General features: G+C 39.2%; 1 protein-coding gene across 1 annotated transcript in view; it reads left to right on the forward strand.

The window, feature by feature from the left end:
* LOC118269588 (mothers against decapentaplegic homolog 6) overlaps nucleotides 1–16,812 on the forward strand; it is a 24,655-nt gene continuing 7,843 nt past the window's right edge. The window contains exons 1-2 of the mRNA XM_035584762.2: nucleotides 1–1,005; nucleotides 11,282–11,335. Coding sequence (XP_035440655.1) covers nucleotides 729–1,005; nucleotides 11,282–11,335 — 331 coding nt within the window. The 5' untranslated portion in view covers nucleotides 1–728. The remainder of the gene's footprint in view (nucleotides 1,006–11,281; nucleotides 11,336–16,812) is intronic.

Raw genomic sequence — 16,812 nt, forward strand, 5'->3', positions numbered from 1 at the left:
CGCGCGCGCACCTGACGCCGCCGGTGGCGCCAGCCGCGCGGCCCCGCCGCCGCGTCCCGCACACCCGCACCTGATAGACGTTAGCAACCGGCTCCCTAGTTTGTGGGAGATTTGATTTGTTGAACATAAAATTGGGGAAAATTTTCATGACAAGTTTTTGGTGATTTTTACTGCAATAATATTTCAAATGCACAAAAGTTATATGTGGTTTGCAGTATTTTCTCATAAATTTTAAAATGTTTGTTATCTGGATACTTTAGACCTTTTAATAGAGTCACGTTGTTGACAAGATTATATTTTTGCCTGATTATAGCGATTAGATAAAAATAGAATGAAATTAATATCACGAGGTAATGTCGACTTTGGTAGCGCACGTTTGTTAAACAATATTAGAAAAAATATTTCAAGTGACTTCTGAAGAGACTCCAGCAGAGTTGTCATGTTATTTATTTATATTTTTATAACAAATTATGACATTTTTTTCAAAATTGCCTTGTTAAAGAAAAATGTCTTCTATAAAAATGTTAAGAAAATAATAAATGGGGTATTAGAATGAGGGTAAATTGTATTCAGGTGTTGCACACCAGGCCGCGTCACTGCACTAGCCGGCGGAACGTAGTGTCCGTCAGTCGAGTGCCCGCACGCGGCGAGCGATGACGTGCCGCCAGCGTGAGTGTGTCGCGTGGCGCGAACGGCCGCGCGACTTGTGACCCCGTCGTCGGCATGTGATGTTCCGGAGACGCGCGCTGCGGCGGCGGCTGGAGGCGGCCGGCGCGCCTTCCTTGTCCGACGACCAGCTGCGGCGGCTCGCGAGGGCGTTGGACGCGGGCGCCGTCGGCGGGGAGTGCGTGCCGGCCGGTCACGCCGCCTCACAACTCCGACTCGCAGTCACCCGCCTCTCCAGGTTCCCCGACCTAAGAGACTCCAGCGAACTTCGCCGCCTTCCCCTGTGCGCTGACCAGCAGTGCTGCAACCCGTACCACTGGAGCCGTCTCTGCAAGCCCGGTATGTGTGACGTGATCAGGACGTTGACCCGCGCAACAAGTGCATCAAGTAAACATCGATGTCGTACGAATCTTGGGCTCAGTGTTCCTATGCCGTGTTTTGAATGTGTTTGCTCGAACCAAGTTGTGTGAATGGAAGATCAAACGAATGAATGGTTGCCGCTGATTGTGATTTGAATCAAGAACGTCGCTGAAGACGAGTTTGTTGGAAGTTTTCGGCCGTTGAAACGTTTCTAATTCGACCTAACCTTTTCTAACCTAACATAACCTAGTTAGTCTTCATTAATTCTGCTTGAAGTGTCGTTACTTGTTTGTCAAGTGTTCTGGAATGTGTTACAGTATCCATGGAACTTATCTCTGGATCATGAAGCTGAGGCTTTTTTGAGAAATCACACAATTTGTAGTTACGTAGAGCGTTCACGCGGGTTGCACCTATTTATCAGTGCGATTCGTTATCAGTGTATTATCGCTACTGTTTGTTTCTGTATCTATAGTTACGTTGCCAGTGACGTCAGGCTGCTCCGGTCACATACTCCACCGGCATTTGACACAAGTACGATATATAACACCATCCCTACATTAGATTGTTAGTGTAAACATTAGACTTCGGCGATCTATTTATAGCTGTGACATCAGCAGTAGTTTCTTGGATTTGTTGTATGAAATTTCAAAGGTCAACTTTCCTTCGTCGTTAAATTGTTGAACAGACGTTACTGTTGCATTAAGTATTAATGACTTCGTTACTTGGATTGGTATTTTGATCGATTGTCTGCACACGTCCGTTTGCACTTTCGATGTAGGTAGAGTCAGAAAGTAAAAGTGTTCTGATCTTATTTTTGCTCGTGATTAAGATTCCCTCCGGCGTGAGTTGCGTAGTCGGGGTGTGTAAAAAGCAGCTCGCCTAATCTGCCGTGGCGAGGGTCACCCGTTCGCGATAACTAGACAAGGTCGAGTCGCCGGCGCCGGCGTGCCGCGACGCTCGGCGCGCGCAGCCCGTTAACTTTTTAATTCGTCAGGCAATGGCGCTACCGCCTTTGTTAGGTAAATAGCTACATTCCGCCGCCCGGCGCTTCCTGAGGTCGTACGAATGACCCTTCCATGATATCATCGCAGATATTTGGTCGCGATCATGTTTTCGCCTCGTTTCCACGTCGAGACTGACAATCACTTCTCTGATGTCACTTTACTTATAATTTATGTTAATTTTCTTTTACCTAATCGCATCTTAATTTAGATGTGACTAAAACTTGTTTTTTGTGCTTCTCTTATCTTTTATAATTATTTACGATTTTTTACTCATTTTGGTTAAATTGGCGTGGTCTTATTTGCCTTATTTCTAGAATATTGGTTAATAGTATCACTTTAGTTTTACAGTACCTAGTTTGGACCTATGGCTTGAAATGCGTAAATGTAGAGTTCTCTATTATTATGGCGTACTGACAAAATAAATAGACAATCTGAATTATTTAGCTTGTTGTCACAATCATTACACTAACGATCAAAATGTCCAACCGTCCAAAACTCTCCAAATATTTCCATTCCAAATTCGCAACCCATCATTTTTGTCAATAACACCCATATAAAAATACACCATAACGGGCAAGTGAAGTAACAGAGATTCACTCATGTTTCCAAACTAATGAGTGACCATGACATCGACTCACGCGCAAGTCGCGTCGCCTACTTAAGATCGACGCCCACTTTATACTTCTCGCTGGTCGTGGGTGTACTGACAATGCCTGTTAGCATATTAATTAAGAAGAAAGCCAAGTAAAAATATGAATATTTATGTTTCCTTATGGGGACAGAGCTGTGGTTACAAGTACTTGGGAGCTTAGGACCACAACTTTGTACAGGAGATTCGTTGCATTTTGCTACTCTTTCAACTTTTCTTTGGACTTTTGCAAATTGTAGAAATTGCTGTTAGCCATTTTGGTCGCCTTCCAGAAACAATTCTTTGATAACTAATCAAAATTGTTTCTATCATGAATGTCAGCAGTAACAGTTTTGGTTATTCCAATACTTCTTCAACAGTACTAAAGAATCGGAACTAACGTGATATTCGGACGTCATAATCTTTTTGCTGTTCACTTTCGCTATGAGATGGCTATAAATAGACATCAAATTGGCATTCTATGTTGTGTAATTTGCTAAAGGGTTCCAAAACACCAGTATCTTTAATTTTGGAATCATAATTAACCATGGAAAGGTTCCATCTTTTTGAAGTATCCAAAAAACTCTCCGAAGAACTTGGAATGTCTGCACTTTTGTCATTCCAAAGACTTTAAACAAAATACTTGGGGATCTAAACAAAAACAAAGTTATTGCTATTGTTTCCAATTTGGATAACATCCGTGAAATGTTGTTGTTTAGAAACCGATCAGTTGCAGCAACATTCCACATTTCATCTTCGTTTGTTTTCATTTCTTTTGTCGGCGTAATTACAAGATAGTGAGCAGTAGGTTGGAGCCGCCAGCCCGCCAGCGTGCCACCTGGCTCCATTAGGTCGCCAGTCGCCACCGCAGACGCTACCATTGCAGGTGAACTTTTTTCCGCGGTCTGTCGCGACGAGTTCGCGTCGCCACTGTTTTTGTTCACTTTCCCGTCTTGTTCCCACAGCGTGCTCACTAAATATAGTCGCCATTATTCCTCGCACATTTGATTTGTGTGCACATTGCCAACCGACGCAACAATCAACAGTTCTCGCTTGCTTGTGTTTTGGTCTGGTTCTAATTTGATTCTACTGCTAATTAACATTTTCAGTCTACGTAAACATTTGATTAACATTCTCCAGTGAACTTTCGTTGCAACGAACCTCTTCAATAAACCTCAGTAAATACGGGTAATTATTTCAGTTTTACGATCTCACAGATCGTATTACGGCTCATCGTAAATTTAATCATCGATATGTTTATTGTCGTACACCTGCTCGATTTGATTCATCACTTTTTTGTTATGCCGTCGAGACGTTCTTTTTTTAGACGAACAAGATGAACAGGAAATCCTTGTCCAGTCTAGATTGCAAGCATCCAATTTATTCACGCAGATCAATCGTACAGCGAGTTTGGGGCGCGTGGTCGCCAATCACTAGCAATCAAGCCGCGCGGGCCTCTATTTGTGAATGTTTTTATGCGAGCCGGCAGTTTTCGAACGCCTGCTGGTGGGAGGAGAGGGGCTCTTATCTTATCGAGCGCAGGCGTCGACGCGACGCCGCCGACTCACAGGATCAAAGATTGCCACGAACTCGCGGCCGCTTCGGCACGTTCGCCGTGACTGTCCACCGGCCTGTCATCTCATGCCCATTACGGAAATCAGTCACCCACATCCGGCAATTAAACCCACATCCACGACGGACAAACATTAACGAAGAATTCTAACTACCATTTACAAGTAATTTGGTGCCCACACGCCATTTCACCGGGCCATTACAAGTGGGGTCCAAAATTTAATGATGTCGTCTAGATAGCAGTATGAGAATCCATCTGTTGATGTTAGCGACGCGTCGGAGGCGGCGGCATGGCCGATATTTATTTAGCCATAATTGCTTGTCGGCTGACTGGCGCCGGCGCCGTGTCGCGCCGCGCAGGCGGGGGCACGCGGGCATGAGGGGGGCGGGGCGCGCCTGCGCCGGCGCAGGTACGCCCGCCGCGCGCCGCACTGCGTAAGCTCAACTCGATTTTCGTGATCGGTTTTTTTCTTGTTTTATTGTAGTCTGGTCATGTTTTTGGGTTGCTTTGTTGAATTTGTGAATGGTTCTCTTATTATGGCCGCTTGAGAATAGGCTTGCGTTAAAAGAAATCTTTTACAGCTAAAATGTTAGTGACTACTCATCGATGGTTGTTTATTCAGTAGTACAATAAGACAAAGAAGCTTTTAGTTGCGTAGTGCGTGGCGTTCACATTTTTCAGATAAACGATCGGCAAACGCTATTAATCTCCGGCGAGTTTACTTTCAGATTTGATATTATCGACTTAAGTACGTGGTCGCAGACTGTGTCACAAAATAGCCCATTGACTGGCGGCACCTGTGACAGAACCGGTCGCTCCCGACGGCGGCTCTTGCGAAACTGGAAAAATTGTCGTCTTTTATTACCTACACGTACCGGAGCGAGCCGACGTGTTGCCGATCGCTCATTTCACTGCTTGTTAGGAGGTCTTTTGACCAATTTACAAGTTTCAGTGCTAATTTATTATTATCTTTTCGGATTCTTAACATTTCATGATCGTAGTACAGTACTAAAATTAAACATTTCGAGACACAAGCCAGTCCTGCGCAGACAGGTCATAATTATTGTGGCTAATTAATCGCCAAATAAATTAAACTTACAAACGCAATTTGGGAAGAAATGTTGTCATTGGCACATTGCAGTCACGTTGGGTACAACGTGCCGTTACTTAGAAATGGTCCTTGAAATACTTAATTTCATCTATGAATCAGTTCCTAGACAGTGGAAGACTAGATTGAAGATAATTTTGAAACAGTTGGTGATAGTCCGTTGAGTGACTCAAGTCTAACTAATAAATTTTTTCGTAATGTTACAAGTATTTCGGCGGCACGGCAGGTTATCGCTTAGGAGAGGCCTTTTTGGGGATTAGATGAACCGTTACCAATTGGGTATAATATATTGAAATCAAATTATTCTTAAATAATGCTTATTATGTGTCCGTATCTTTGGCCAAACACCTGTTTCATCGTCAGGTTTTACATTAAGTCGCCTTGAAATCATAATATTAATTTATGTTTCGGTATTTTGTTGTGATTCTAATTTACTATTGACGAACAATGGCTAAACAAAGTGGCTGAAGAATTTGTGGAGACATGAGCAATGAGCATCCCATGAGGCTGATGATTATGAAACAGCACGAACCTTGGAAGTTCTCTCACGTTACCATTTCAATGAATGCCTGCTTAACTTTACGTTTTATGTTTCACTAATGAGCGTTAATTATATCATCAGAAGTGCCGGTGCTTTAATATGCAAACTAACGTGGATGATGGCTACAGCTCCGATCACTTTAATTGGCTATAATTTGTTTTTGGACCAATCAGAGCCCTATGAACTGTTGGAGTTTCCTATCAATTTTTTATTATGTTTTAAGTGTCACATTAGCTATGTTTGTTTTGGGTGACTAGTCATCGATCTCTAATTGGATCTTCTTTTACATTTTGGAACTGTTATGGTGTTGTCCGGATTCAGAATCAATGTCGACATGAATACTTGATTTTTTTTCCATATTGCTCATTAATTTTAGCTTTTCCTTCATTATCACCAAATTCTAAAGTGGAATCTGCTTCGACCCCAATTTGTCGAATACAAGTTGGATCATTCACGTCAACGTAAATGTTTAGATTTACAGTCACCACACAGAATAGTTACTAAGTTATTTCAAATAGCTTTATTTTATTGTGGTTCCTTAATTATTAACCTTTGCACGTGTTCATTCTACAATTGGCTGTACCTGCATTTAATTTTACCGATCAATCAACGCCCGACTATTTGCATCATATAAATTCACCTCGTATTGTTTGTACGTCATTGCCTTCCGGTCCTGCCTAGTGCCGACAACCAAGGTCCACGGCGACATCTTACGTCAATACGCTACAACGCCATCTAGTTGTCATATTCTCTACTACTTTGTTCAATGTAAATAACCATCGAATATTGTTATTGCATAAATTGGCTAGACTAAAATAAATTAAGGACTATTGTTTTTGTTAAGAAATATAAATTTCAAAAGCGCTGTCCTTGCTTTTTAGTGATTTACATATGTCAATGTTATAACAATGCTTGAGTGCGTATCGGAGAACTCATAAAACAACTTATCTAAAACAAAACAAATGGAAACAACAAAAGTAAGGTCTCTCAAAGATCATTGAACATTTTGACTCTTCTAATTTTAGGGTCATTGATTAAGAAGATTTGGTTGAGGTCACACAAGTATGTATTCGAGATAACCAGAAAAACCTTGATGAATAAGTAGTGGTATCTAGGGTTTATCCTAGCGTCCGCGTGGGAGCTGCCGACGTGCGGCCGCCCGGCGCCGCCGGAGGCGCCATCCGACTTGTTATAATTCGGGCGGGCTATTTTCGTCGATTCACACGCGCGCGCGCCACGTTCCATGCGTATAACCGACTTTTTTTGAATTTTACACTTTTGTTGCTAGGTTAGAGCCCAAAATCCTTAAGCACTCTCATGCAATTTTGTACCTCAATTACTCACCCATTTACTTTGAATCCTGGTAAACGTGAAACGTCTTTCTAAATGAGTTTCCTGTCGACAATTGTAACGGTTCATTCTCTAATAGGTTTACTACGTCTGTGACATTTTTTGTTGTTGTGAGCTTGTCCCAATTGGCAATGACATGCCTCCTGATCATCATTGTTTAGTCCGAAAATATCTTTAAGTTCCTTCTTGTGTTTTTTGCGCAATAACAAACTCGAATGTGAGTGTTGTGAAGACTATTAACAGAGTTTGGGTTTACAATGTGTCCCGGGAATGTTCAGGCGCGTGGCGTCGTCCTTGAGACGCGTACGTGATGGTGCGCCGTGACGCGTTTCCACAGTTTTCTGGCAGATTTATGGTGTATTAAAGTGGATTTATTGATTGTTTATTGTTTTCGATTTAGATTTCTCAAGTAATAGACTGAGATTTGTAGTTCGGTCTGTTTATCGATGTAAACAATGTTTATTTTTCTATAATAGACTTACATGAAATTGTTCATGAAAGATGGATGGAAACTGAGCCGGAACCGATTGCATGATGCATCTCGTTGCGATAGCTTATCGCTGACATAATTCAGGCTATGACGTATACACAAGTATTAGAAAACAAGAGGGATGAGGCATTGGAACTTAAAAACGAAAAGTTTGAAAGAGAAAAACAAATAGATGTAATTATTTTAGCAATGACATGTGGTGTGGAGCCAACAGCGCGTCAGTGCGAGGACCGACGTCATTTGATACGCAATGTGATGTAGAAAATATTCAGTCAACAATATGGGCGTACTCTCTGCCATCTCTGCCCAGGGGACATTGTCACACACCTTTCTACCGCTCGCCTGTTGGCAGAGCCCACTGCTTTTCATTCGTTTAAATCTAAAGCGAACATTTTAAATAGTATACTAGATGTTTCCGTCTAATAAATGATTGACGCCAAGAGCCATCATTTGGATTATTCTGGACGGTCGACGACTTTTGGATAAACATCTTTACAAACTGGCTGATTTATGGGATTCTTTGAATGTTCAATCAGCATAGAATCTTATTTCATTGTAACTTGGAGACATTGAGTAATCAAGACATCTTACTGATGACAAAACATATCGGTACAAGATGTGTTTAACGCAGGAAATGTTAATTCAGCATGTAAATGTGTGCTGGTATAGTTCGCGGCAGTATTTAGGCCATGCATGTGACTATGGAACATTGGCTAATAGACTTTGAGGAAAGAAATTTCATAGAGTGGCTATTGAGAGAAAAAATGAGGGTTCTTGAGGTGGACAAGAAAAAATCTGATATTTGACTGATTAAGTCTACATTGTGTTAATTAATGATGAGACGCTTAATAGAGAAAATTATGGAGACGATTATATAAACCAGTCCTTTAATATCACAAAAAGTAATCACAATGATATTCAGTAAAATCACCAGACACTGATATCCCAAAACGAATGTAGAAATATCTTGAATTCCACCATATAACAAAGTCAATAATTTTCTAAACATAACTATGAATCAGTGCATATTTACAATTTGGTAGAGCGGTGCGCCGGCGCCGGCTTGCCAGCCCATCTACGCTGCTCGATTGTACAACACTTATAAATCGTTCCACTCTATTTCTATACCCGTTTCTGATTTATTTCGTTGCATAGATTTTGCTTTTATGGAAGCTTTGATTAAAATGGAGCAACAAATATACAAAGATTCGAACTTGTCTACAGAACGTTCAATAAATTCTCCCTCACACCTCATGAGACTTCAACTAGACGTGATTTTCATAAAGTAACTGGATCAAATAGTGTTGCAGCAAGTTTAGATTATCTAGATCGATTTTATGACTAGACTAAAGTGTAGAAATAAACATCAGTTCGCGTTGCACTCCGGCCAGCATAAAGTTGTAAGCCATTGCAATAAACCAAGAAAACTGGCTTATCAATAACTGTACCATTTAATAGGCTAACTGTCCTGCACTGATCAAAGCAATTGAATAAATTTTTTGATATTTATTATCGCCGCCGCCGCCGCCGCCGCCATACTGGTTGCAGAACACACTGTGAATAGAGCTGCGGACGGAGGGAGCCGGCCAGGCTGACCGGTTCGCCAGTTACATAGTAATCGAAGGACAAACTGACAACCTACGGTATTTATTGCTATAGATTGAATGTTTAGATTAATTACACATGCCGGGCCTCCATACGCGCCTACCGTAATACTTATCTACCTCATCAGACGGCATTCCATCATGTGCACATCAAATTTAAGCTTTATCTAAATTTGTACAGGATCCATTCTTCATTGACGAATCCCTTCGATAATTGAAACACGATATACCACCGCGTCACATTGAAATCTAAACCCTCGCCCCTCGACATTCGATACAAATCAATTTGCACTCGTTGCAAGTTTAAGCTTCGAAGCAAATGAACTAATGATTTCTAATTAAAGCTGTTAGGAAACTGCACTCTATATCGGTCACGACAAAGTCTTTTTTCCGTTAATAATGTATGGTGTTTATGATGTAACAATTGTAAAAGTAATTTCAGTCACGCCACTCTCTATATATTTATATGCTATAGTTTGTTGTTGCAAAAAGGTGAGATATCACGGGTGTCGGTGATTTGAATATCAGTTTTATCGCGACAGATTAGAGTTTGTTTTGGCTGTTCGTTAATGGCAAGGTTGTCGTTGAGCTCACTCGTATGGACATAAAGTTCAACAACAATATTATTTATAACTGCTAGATGCTACGCTAGGCGTTTAGGGTCATTTACTCTTGCATCGTTTACTCTTTTTTCAGCTGCAATGTGTCGGGTGTGCGTCGAAAACATGTGACTCATGCCGCTCATACTACAATATTCATAACACTGAAAGGAGTCTTTAATCTTATTTGAGATGCTGTCGACTAACATTTACCGCCTGTGTACCTAGCTGTCAACAAAATCGTACGGTTCCAATATAATAAAATGAATTTAAGTGCACTTAAAGATGTACCACGTAATAAAAAACGAATAAAATTTCACATGATTTATGTCGGATCTTCCGAAATTCCGAGTTTTATCATCCACTCGATATGCAGGTGCATGCATTGATTGTTTAGAAATTTCTTATGCAAACGCCGTTAAACAGTTCTGAGAACGGCGCGCACAGTGTACATCATAAAATCATATATTGAATTCAGTGATTATAATGGTCGTATAATTTGTATTCAAAATGTCCAGCGGCATCGATTCGGTTGAAAAACAATGTTGACACGTCCACAGCCGCCTGGCGCCGAATTGCAAATGACAATTGCACAATTCACATTCAGAATTTGAAAATACTAATGGCGTTCGAAATTCTAAATGGCCAATAGCGCGTGCCTGTTTGTTCGTAAATGGAATAGATCGCGCTCTGGATCCAAACGACATTATTTAACGTTACTTTGTTTGTGTTCTTTCCTGGTTCTCTCAGCGCCAGCCTACTTATCGAAATGTGGAAATTATACCGTCTCGTCTAGTCTCCACAAAATATTGAGGCGGCATCATTGTTTTAAGTCGAAATCTATTTTTTGATTGTCCAAAATTACATATTCGTCACAAATGACAGCGGCATTTGATCGAGAAGGGCACATAAAATTGTCGTTATGAGGTCAAAATATAGGTTAGTCATTATTTAGTCGGTGATCAAGATTCGATTCCACGGTTGGACATAATTGCGGGCGGTCTGGGATCGTTTTTACCTGATCCGGTTACGTGTTGTTTGTTTTAAGTTGGATTTCTTTTATTTTTCGGTCGAGACGGGTAACGCGGGTGATTAGTGGCGATTGAAAAAAGTTTTGACCGATTTTTTGCATTCCTCTTTTAATTTTTCCATCGAATCAACTTGGGAACTTGATATGTAACTTAATCACGTAACTTTAATGGCCAATTGTGAATTCGTTGTTGCTTTGGAATAGAAATCCAAGAATAGGGAGTTAGCAACCATTTAATTTTAGAAAATGTACTCTAAAGTATTTTTTGCAATTGTAGACTGTAAGAGAATAATAATAAATACTAATTTAGATTTTTCTTTGTCCACAGAAACCCCTCCTCCACCTTATAGTCGTTACGCAATGGAAGACCTCAAACCTAAAGGTAAGAAGTTACTCTGTTAATACTAGTTCATTTGCTATTTGATGTAAAATTTACTATTTTAAATTCCACTACATCATTTGTCAGTGGTGTCTAAGTAATCTTAAAAAGTACCTACATATAACTTGGGAATATAAACGGGCGTCTTAAACCACTGGGCCACTACAACACAATAAAATGGTGGAATCCTTGCAATTTCAACTTCTTTACTCGATGATTGACTAATAAATAACTGCATCGAGTCCATATATTATTACAGTTTCCTAATAGAAATACAGTGGGCATTATAAAATCATAGATCATAGATGGTCACTGACAAAAGTCGGTAGATCGTGGAATCCGACCGCACCGGCGCCGGCGCAGCTTCCTGGAAATTAGGGATGCTTAGTGTTGTACCTGCTGTAAATATTTTAAAGTATCGATAAATTCGTCGTTAAAATTGTAGTAAAAAACTGAGTATTGACGTTGTATTATTGGAATTATTATCACAAAACATTTATTTTTTTATCAAAATTAAACAAAAAATATTATGTAACTAAGTATCTAAAAAAATATATATTTTAAAAACTTTAACATCTTTATCTACAAAACGAGATAATATTTCGACAAAACTTCATTCAAAGACGAACATGTATATAAAGAAAAAAAATCGCTTCATTCACATTGCCAGCTAATTAACCGCGAAGTTACAAAAAAAAATCACATGTTTACGTAATTCCTGTCATACAAACAGATAATGGGAGCGATAACTGCGAACTTCGCAAACACACTTATCGGTGCTAATTAAATATTGTAATTAATAGATGCGGGGTCCGCTGCGGTCGTGCGCCTTGCAGATATCACTAGGAATTTTGAACCAATATATGTATTGTTTATTTCCTATACAACAACATAATAAACAACATTAAATAAACTATAGATTAGTATTAAACAGTTAAAAATTCTTGACGGTATTTGTAAGCGCACATCACTATCGACTCCCGCGCATCCCCACCGTCTCAGCCTGCGCGCGCATTCCTGCGCCATCTTTAAACTACATTATTAATGCTTGCGCCGCTCAGCAAACGGACTTTTGAGTTTTTTCCACGTCCCTTCAAAGGCACCACGCAGTGATCCGGTATTTGTTTATAATAAAGACCCCAGCGTTGATGTTCCCGTATTATTTTCGGTAATAGGGATTTGGGCTTGAATAATGAGAGAGGCACGTGCTTCAGAATGCTTAGGTTATTCAATTATAAGATTATAAAGGATTAATGTAGATAATTCGAATGTGTACGAATAAAAGTCATTAGATTTTTGTGTTTTGCGGCGTAAAAATAGTTTTAATAGGTATCTAATTGTGTAAACTGTTGATAAATTTATCTTTTGGTACGATACAAAGCGGTCGTCCATACTCATTCATTGGCATTAGCGAGTTGTGTACCGTGTACACTATGGAAAATGAAGTTTCCCAGTTATCTACATATTTTTTCCACAGCCTTAATTGTGGGTGTAACTCGTTAACCGCTGTCATCCCGGAAATCCCTGCACAATCAATGCATGCAAGCATAGGGGTGCAAAATTCACTCTTTATCGCCGGGATTCCCTCGCGACGTTCATCATAGGATTTCCCATGGTTCCCGGCTAACCCCTCGTTGCTCATTGCTTTCGGCGCCTGTCGTGCCATAATCCCTTGCGTTGTTTGCTCAACTTTCAAAGGGTTAGGATTTATTCTGCTAACTTGATTGGGACTATGATTTATTTCGTGGGGATTTTCTTTCTTTATTTCTACATCTTAGGGTTAATGTATACAACCTGTTCTATTCACAACATACAGTGTAGTCTCTGCCTTAACCTCTAAGGTCCTGTGGCTGCTGTGCCTAATCCACTGATGGATAACCAAACTATTGCGTAGGTCTGCCTTCGGGTATATTGCTAATTTATGTTCGTAATCAACAATAACGTGATAGCTTTATTATGCTGTGGGATACGGCTTTTATTGTGGTAATCTGGTTGTATTGATAGCCAAGTGGAGAATATTATAAGGTAAATACCTGAATTTAATTTAAAATGGTGGAATGGGAAAAGAATATTGTCGCCTTTAGAATTCTATTGAGAGATAGAGCTTGGATAGATAGAATTGTGATCGTCCAAAAATGCTACTGTTTTTTGTCTGTGTTGAGAAACTGTAGGGCCTTTGTCGAATAGCGGAACCCTGAAACTACATTTAAAGACAAATGTGACAACAGCTCTGGCATACATTAGCTATATCAAACCACTTACGGTTCGAACCTTGATATCCTGTTTTTGAATGGGACCTCTACCCATCCTTTTTCCAGATAGGACTGACATTGACATTCCGGTCGGACCCATTACCGCACTTCCCCGAATCCATTCATACCTTAAAATCATCTGGCACAACATTCACGGTATTTTAAACCTTATGTGTCACTTTTAAAGGTGGTTTTCGAAGTGTAGAGTCAAATTTACGTGTCAAAAATTCGAGTTCTCAATTTTGGGCTTTGTATTTGGAGTCTGAAGTGCGTTCTTTGGTTGCGGAGAAGTTATTTTCGGTAGGTTTAATGGCAATTGTGTGGTAGTGTGCGTGCGGTGATAAAGAGTGTGTCCATTAACGTTATCGTGTCGGTATCGTTGCGTTTATCGAGGCGCCGGCGCCGCTCGGGTGACACAAATATACTGCTAGTATTTGTCTTTTTCTTATATGCACTTACGTCTGTGTGTCTTGCGCCGTTTTGGGGTGAGCACAGATGCAAGATGCCAGTAATTAAACATTACGTACTAAAAATTTTAATGTAATTTTTTGTTTTTAAAACCCGCATTTAAATCTGTATTCGAATTGTTTTTAATTTCATATCGAGCTGATGTTATCGTGTAATATAATTTGTCATATCTTTTATATTTTCAGAGCATTTATAAACATTTGTAAATCTTGAATTTATTTTGAATATTATGAAAGAATTTAAACTTTAACTGTGATATCACACTAATATTATAAATCAGAAGAGTGTTTGTTTGTCCGTCAATCATGCTGAAACTACTGAATGATTTTGATGAAATTTGGTATACAGACAGGGTATGAACTGACTTAGATGATAGAATACTTTGATTCCGTTGGCAGAAGCTAGTTATATTGTATTTAACCCATCTTCTACACACAGAAGATTCTTGAGAGATGATATAAACTCCGGACTTTCTCAAAAAGACATAAAGATATAGTGATAGTATGAGCTCGTGACACCTACTCCAAGTGAAGTATGTCTGATGGTATTGTATGTGTAAAAATAGCGTGATTATCACAATCAGCTGGTCGCAGACGCAAGTGGGTAGCGTCATGATCATTATTGATAGAACAGTTCTGTTGATTAGGAGTACAATTTGATACGTCATCCGAGGAGTGCTGTGTGCTTACCATGCTGCGAGTCCATGTTGCATCAGTCTGAGTCATGTGTGGCGCTAAGTACCTGAATCGGAAAAGCTTTAATCGATTTTTAATCTTATACTTTTTGCAATAAAGTCACAAATCACTTTGGATGCTGTTAAAAATCATTACATTTCTTAGTTAGTTCGTCTAAAAAATTTTTAGGTCTTGATGTTTGCCTGTCTGATGTCTTTTGTTTTTTTTTTTATATTTGGCATCGTAGAAGCACCGTTAAGTGCACCGAATTGTTTAAATTCCATTCTCTATAGTTCTAGAAATAAGTGCATTCAAACAAACAAACTCTTTAGCTTTATTATTAGTGCACTTACATATAAAACCAGATCAATATATAACCTAAGATACTTGTTACTGCATCATCTCACACGAGTACTTGTGTGTTTGTATGGTAGAACCGAACTCGGGAACCGTGCAGCGTCGGCTTGTAAACAAGCCGTATAAAACGCTCGCGTTTCTGTGTCATGCGCTTGCGCATCTTACACGAAACGATGCGGGAACGGGACGGGATGTGAGGAACGTGAAGTTTATTGGTAGAGTTGTAGCTTTTGGAAGTTGTTTAATATTTTTAAACTAAAAAAATCTTTATTTCACTTCATTTCTGAATTGTATGTATTTTTGTACATTATATGATTAAAATGACCGCAATTAGAACATTACTAAATATGAATTTGATACAATACCTAAAAACTATCTACTTCTAAATGCATTTTCCATTACCTTGTTCAAAGTATCAACTACAGATTAAAGCTCAACACCTTCCAGTAATTTCCATAAAAAAATATGCAAAACTGTCATAATTCCAATTCCTATTTAATATAAATAAAAAACTACCAAATAACCTAACTATTTTCTTAGATAATTTGGATCCACGATTACTCCAGTCGGAACCCAGTCGTGAGGTCTAAAAGACCCCACAGCGGTGTCATTGAGCTTTCTACTATTCGGCGGGAGTCTCGCCTATCAAGCCGCATACTTGAATTCTTTGGCCTTTTTCTTATGAACATATTACTTACAATGTTTAGAACATATTTCTCCTGTTAAGCGTAGTTAGGGGTTCAAGAAGTATGCTGGAGTAATTTTTATAATAAGGCCGTCGTTTGAAGGGTTTTTGTTCAAAGGAATTTAGTTTTTATTAGAAATGTCTTTGAGGTTAATGTGCTTAGGTGTTTGTTCAGTTTTATGTCTAAATACTGAATGATTTAATGAAGCCAAATTAAGGCTGTAGAGTATCTAATTAGTCTTAAGCAGAAAAATATAATAATATTCATTGATTCGTATTAATATTGATTAACACAATGTTTTTAAAATACAAAACAAAAGACTGGCTGGATATAAAAAAAAGAAAGAAAATATCCGCCATTTTAAGCGTTCCATATTTATTTAATTTTGACAGATTCAAAATTGTCGAACGTTAGTGATTTGTAACCCGCCTTTATTACTGTGCACTGTGCAAATGATGACACGAGGTGTCGTTAGCAACATACAACATGCAACAGCGGCGAGATTATAACAATACACATAATGTTTAATATTGTTATAAAGGAACGCGAACTGTTGTAAACTTTCATACACGTGGAGCGAAGTTCTCAATAGAGAAACATGCGCTGCGCCGCGGGTTTGTGCGTGCCTTGTTATTCTATGAATGGGTGTTGCTAAGTATAACAAGCTTACTGTCTGCTATTGTGTTAGATTCCTCTGGTTTTCTTAGTTATTTAAAAACATTATGCTTTATGCATGTATTGATGTAATTATTTGGACTATGTTTTTCAGTATTCTATAATAAGACTTAACCCAGTTCCGAAATTCACAGTGAAATTGACGGTGAACTTATTCAGTTTAACTTAGTCTAATTATAAACAACATATTTTAATTATAATAGGTGGCGTGGTTAAGCCCTAATTACAAAGTTGAACTGAGGACAAGAATCTCTACAACTTCTCAGACATCAAAGATCCAACTTTTAAGTTACAGAGATACAAGAGTTGTGAGTTACACACGAACAGACACTAACATTCATCTCCTTAGAAACACAGCAAAGTATTAA

Source organism: Spodoptera frugiperda, chromosome 30 (genome assembly GCF_023101765.2).
Source record: "Spodoptera frugiperda isolate SF20-4 chromosome 30, AGI-APGP_CSIRO_Sfru_2.0, whole genome shotgun sequence".
NCBI classification, from domain to species: domain Eukaryota; kingdom Metazoa; phylum Arthropoda; class Insecta; order Lepidoptera; family Noctuidae; genus Spodoptera; species Spodoptera frugiperda.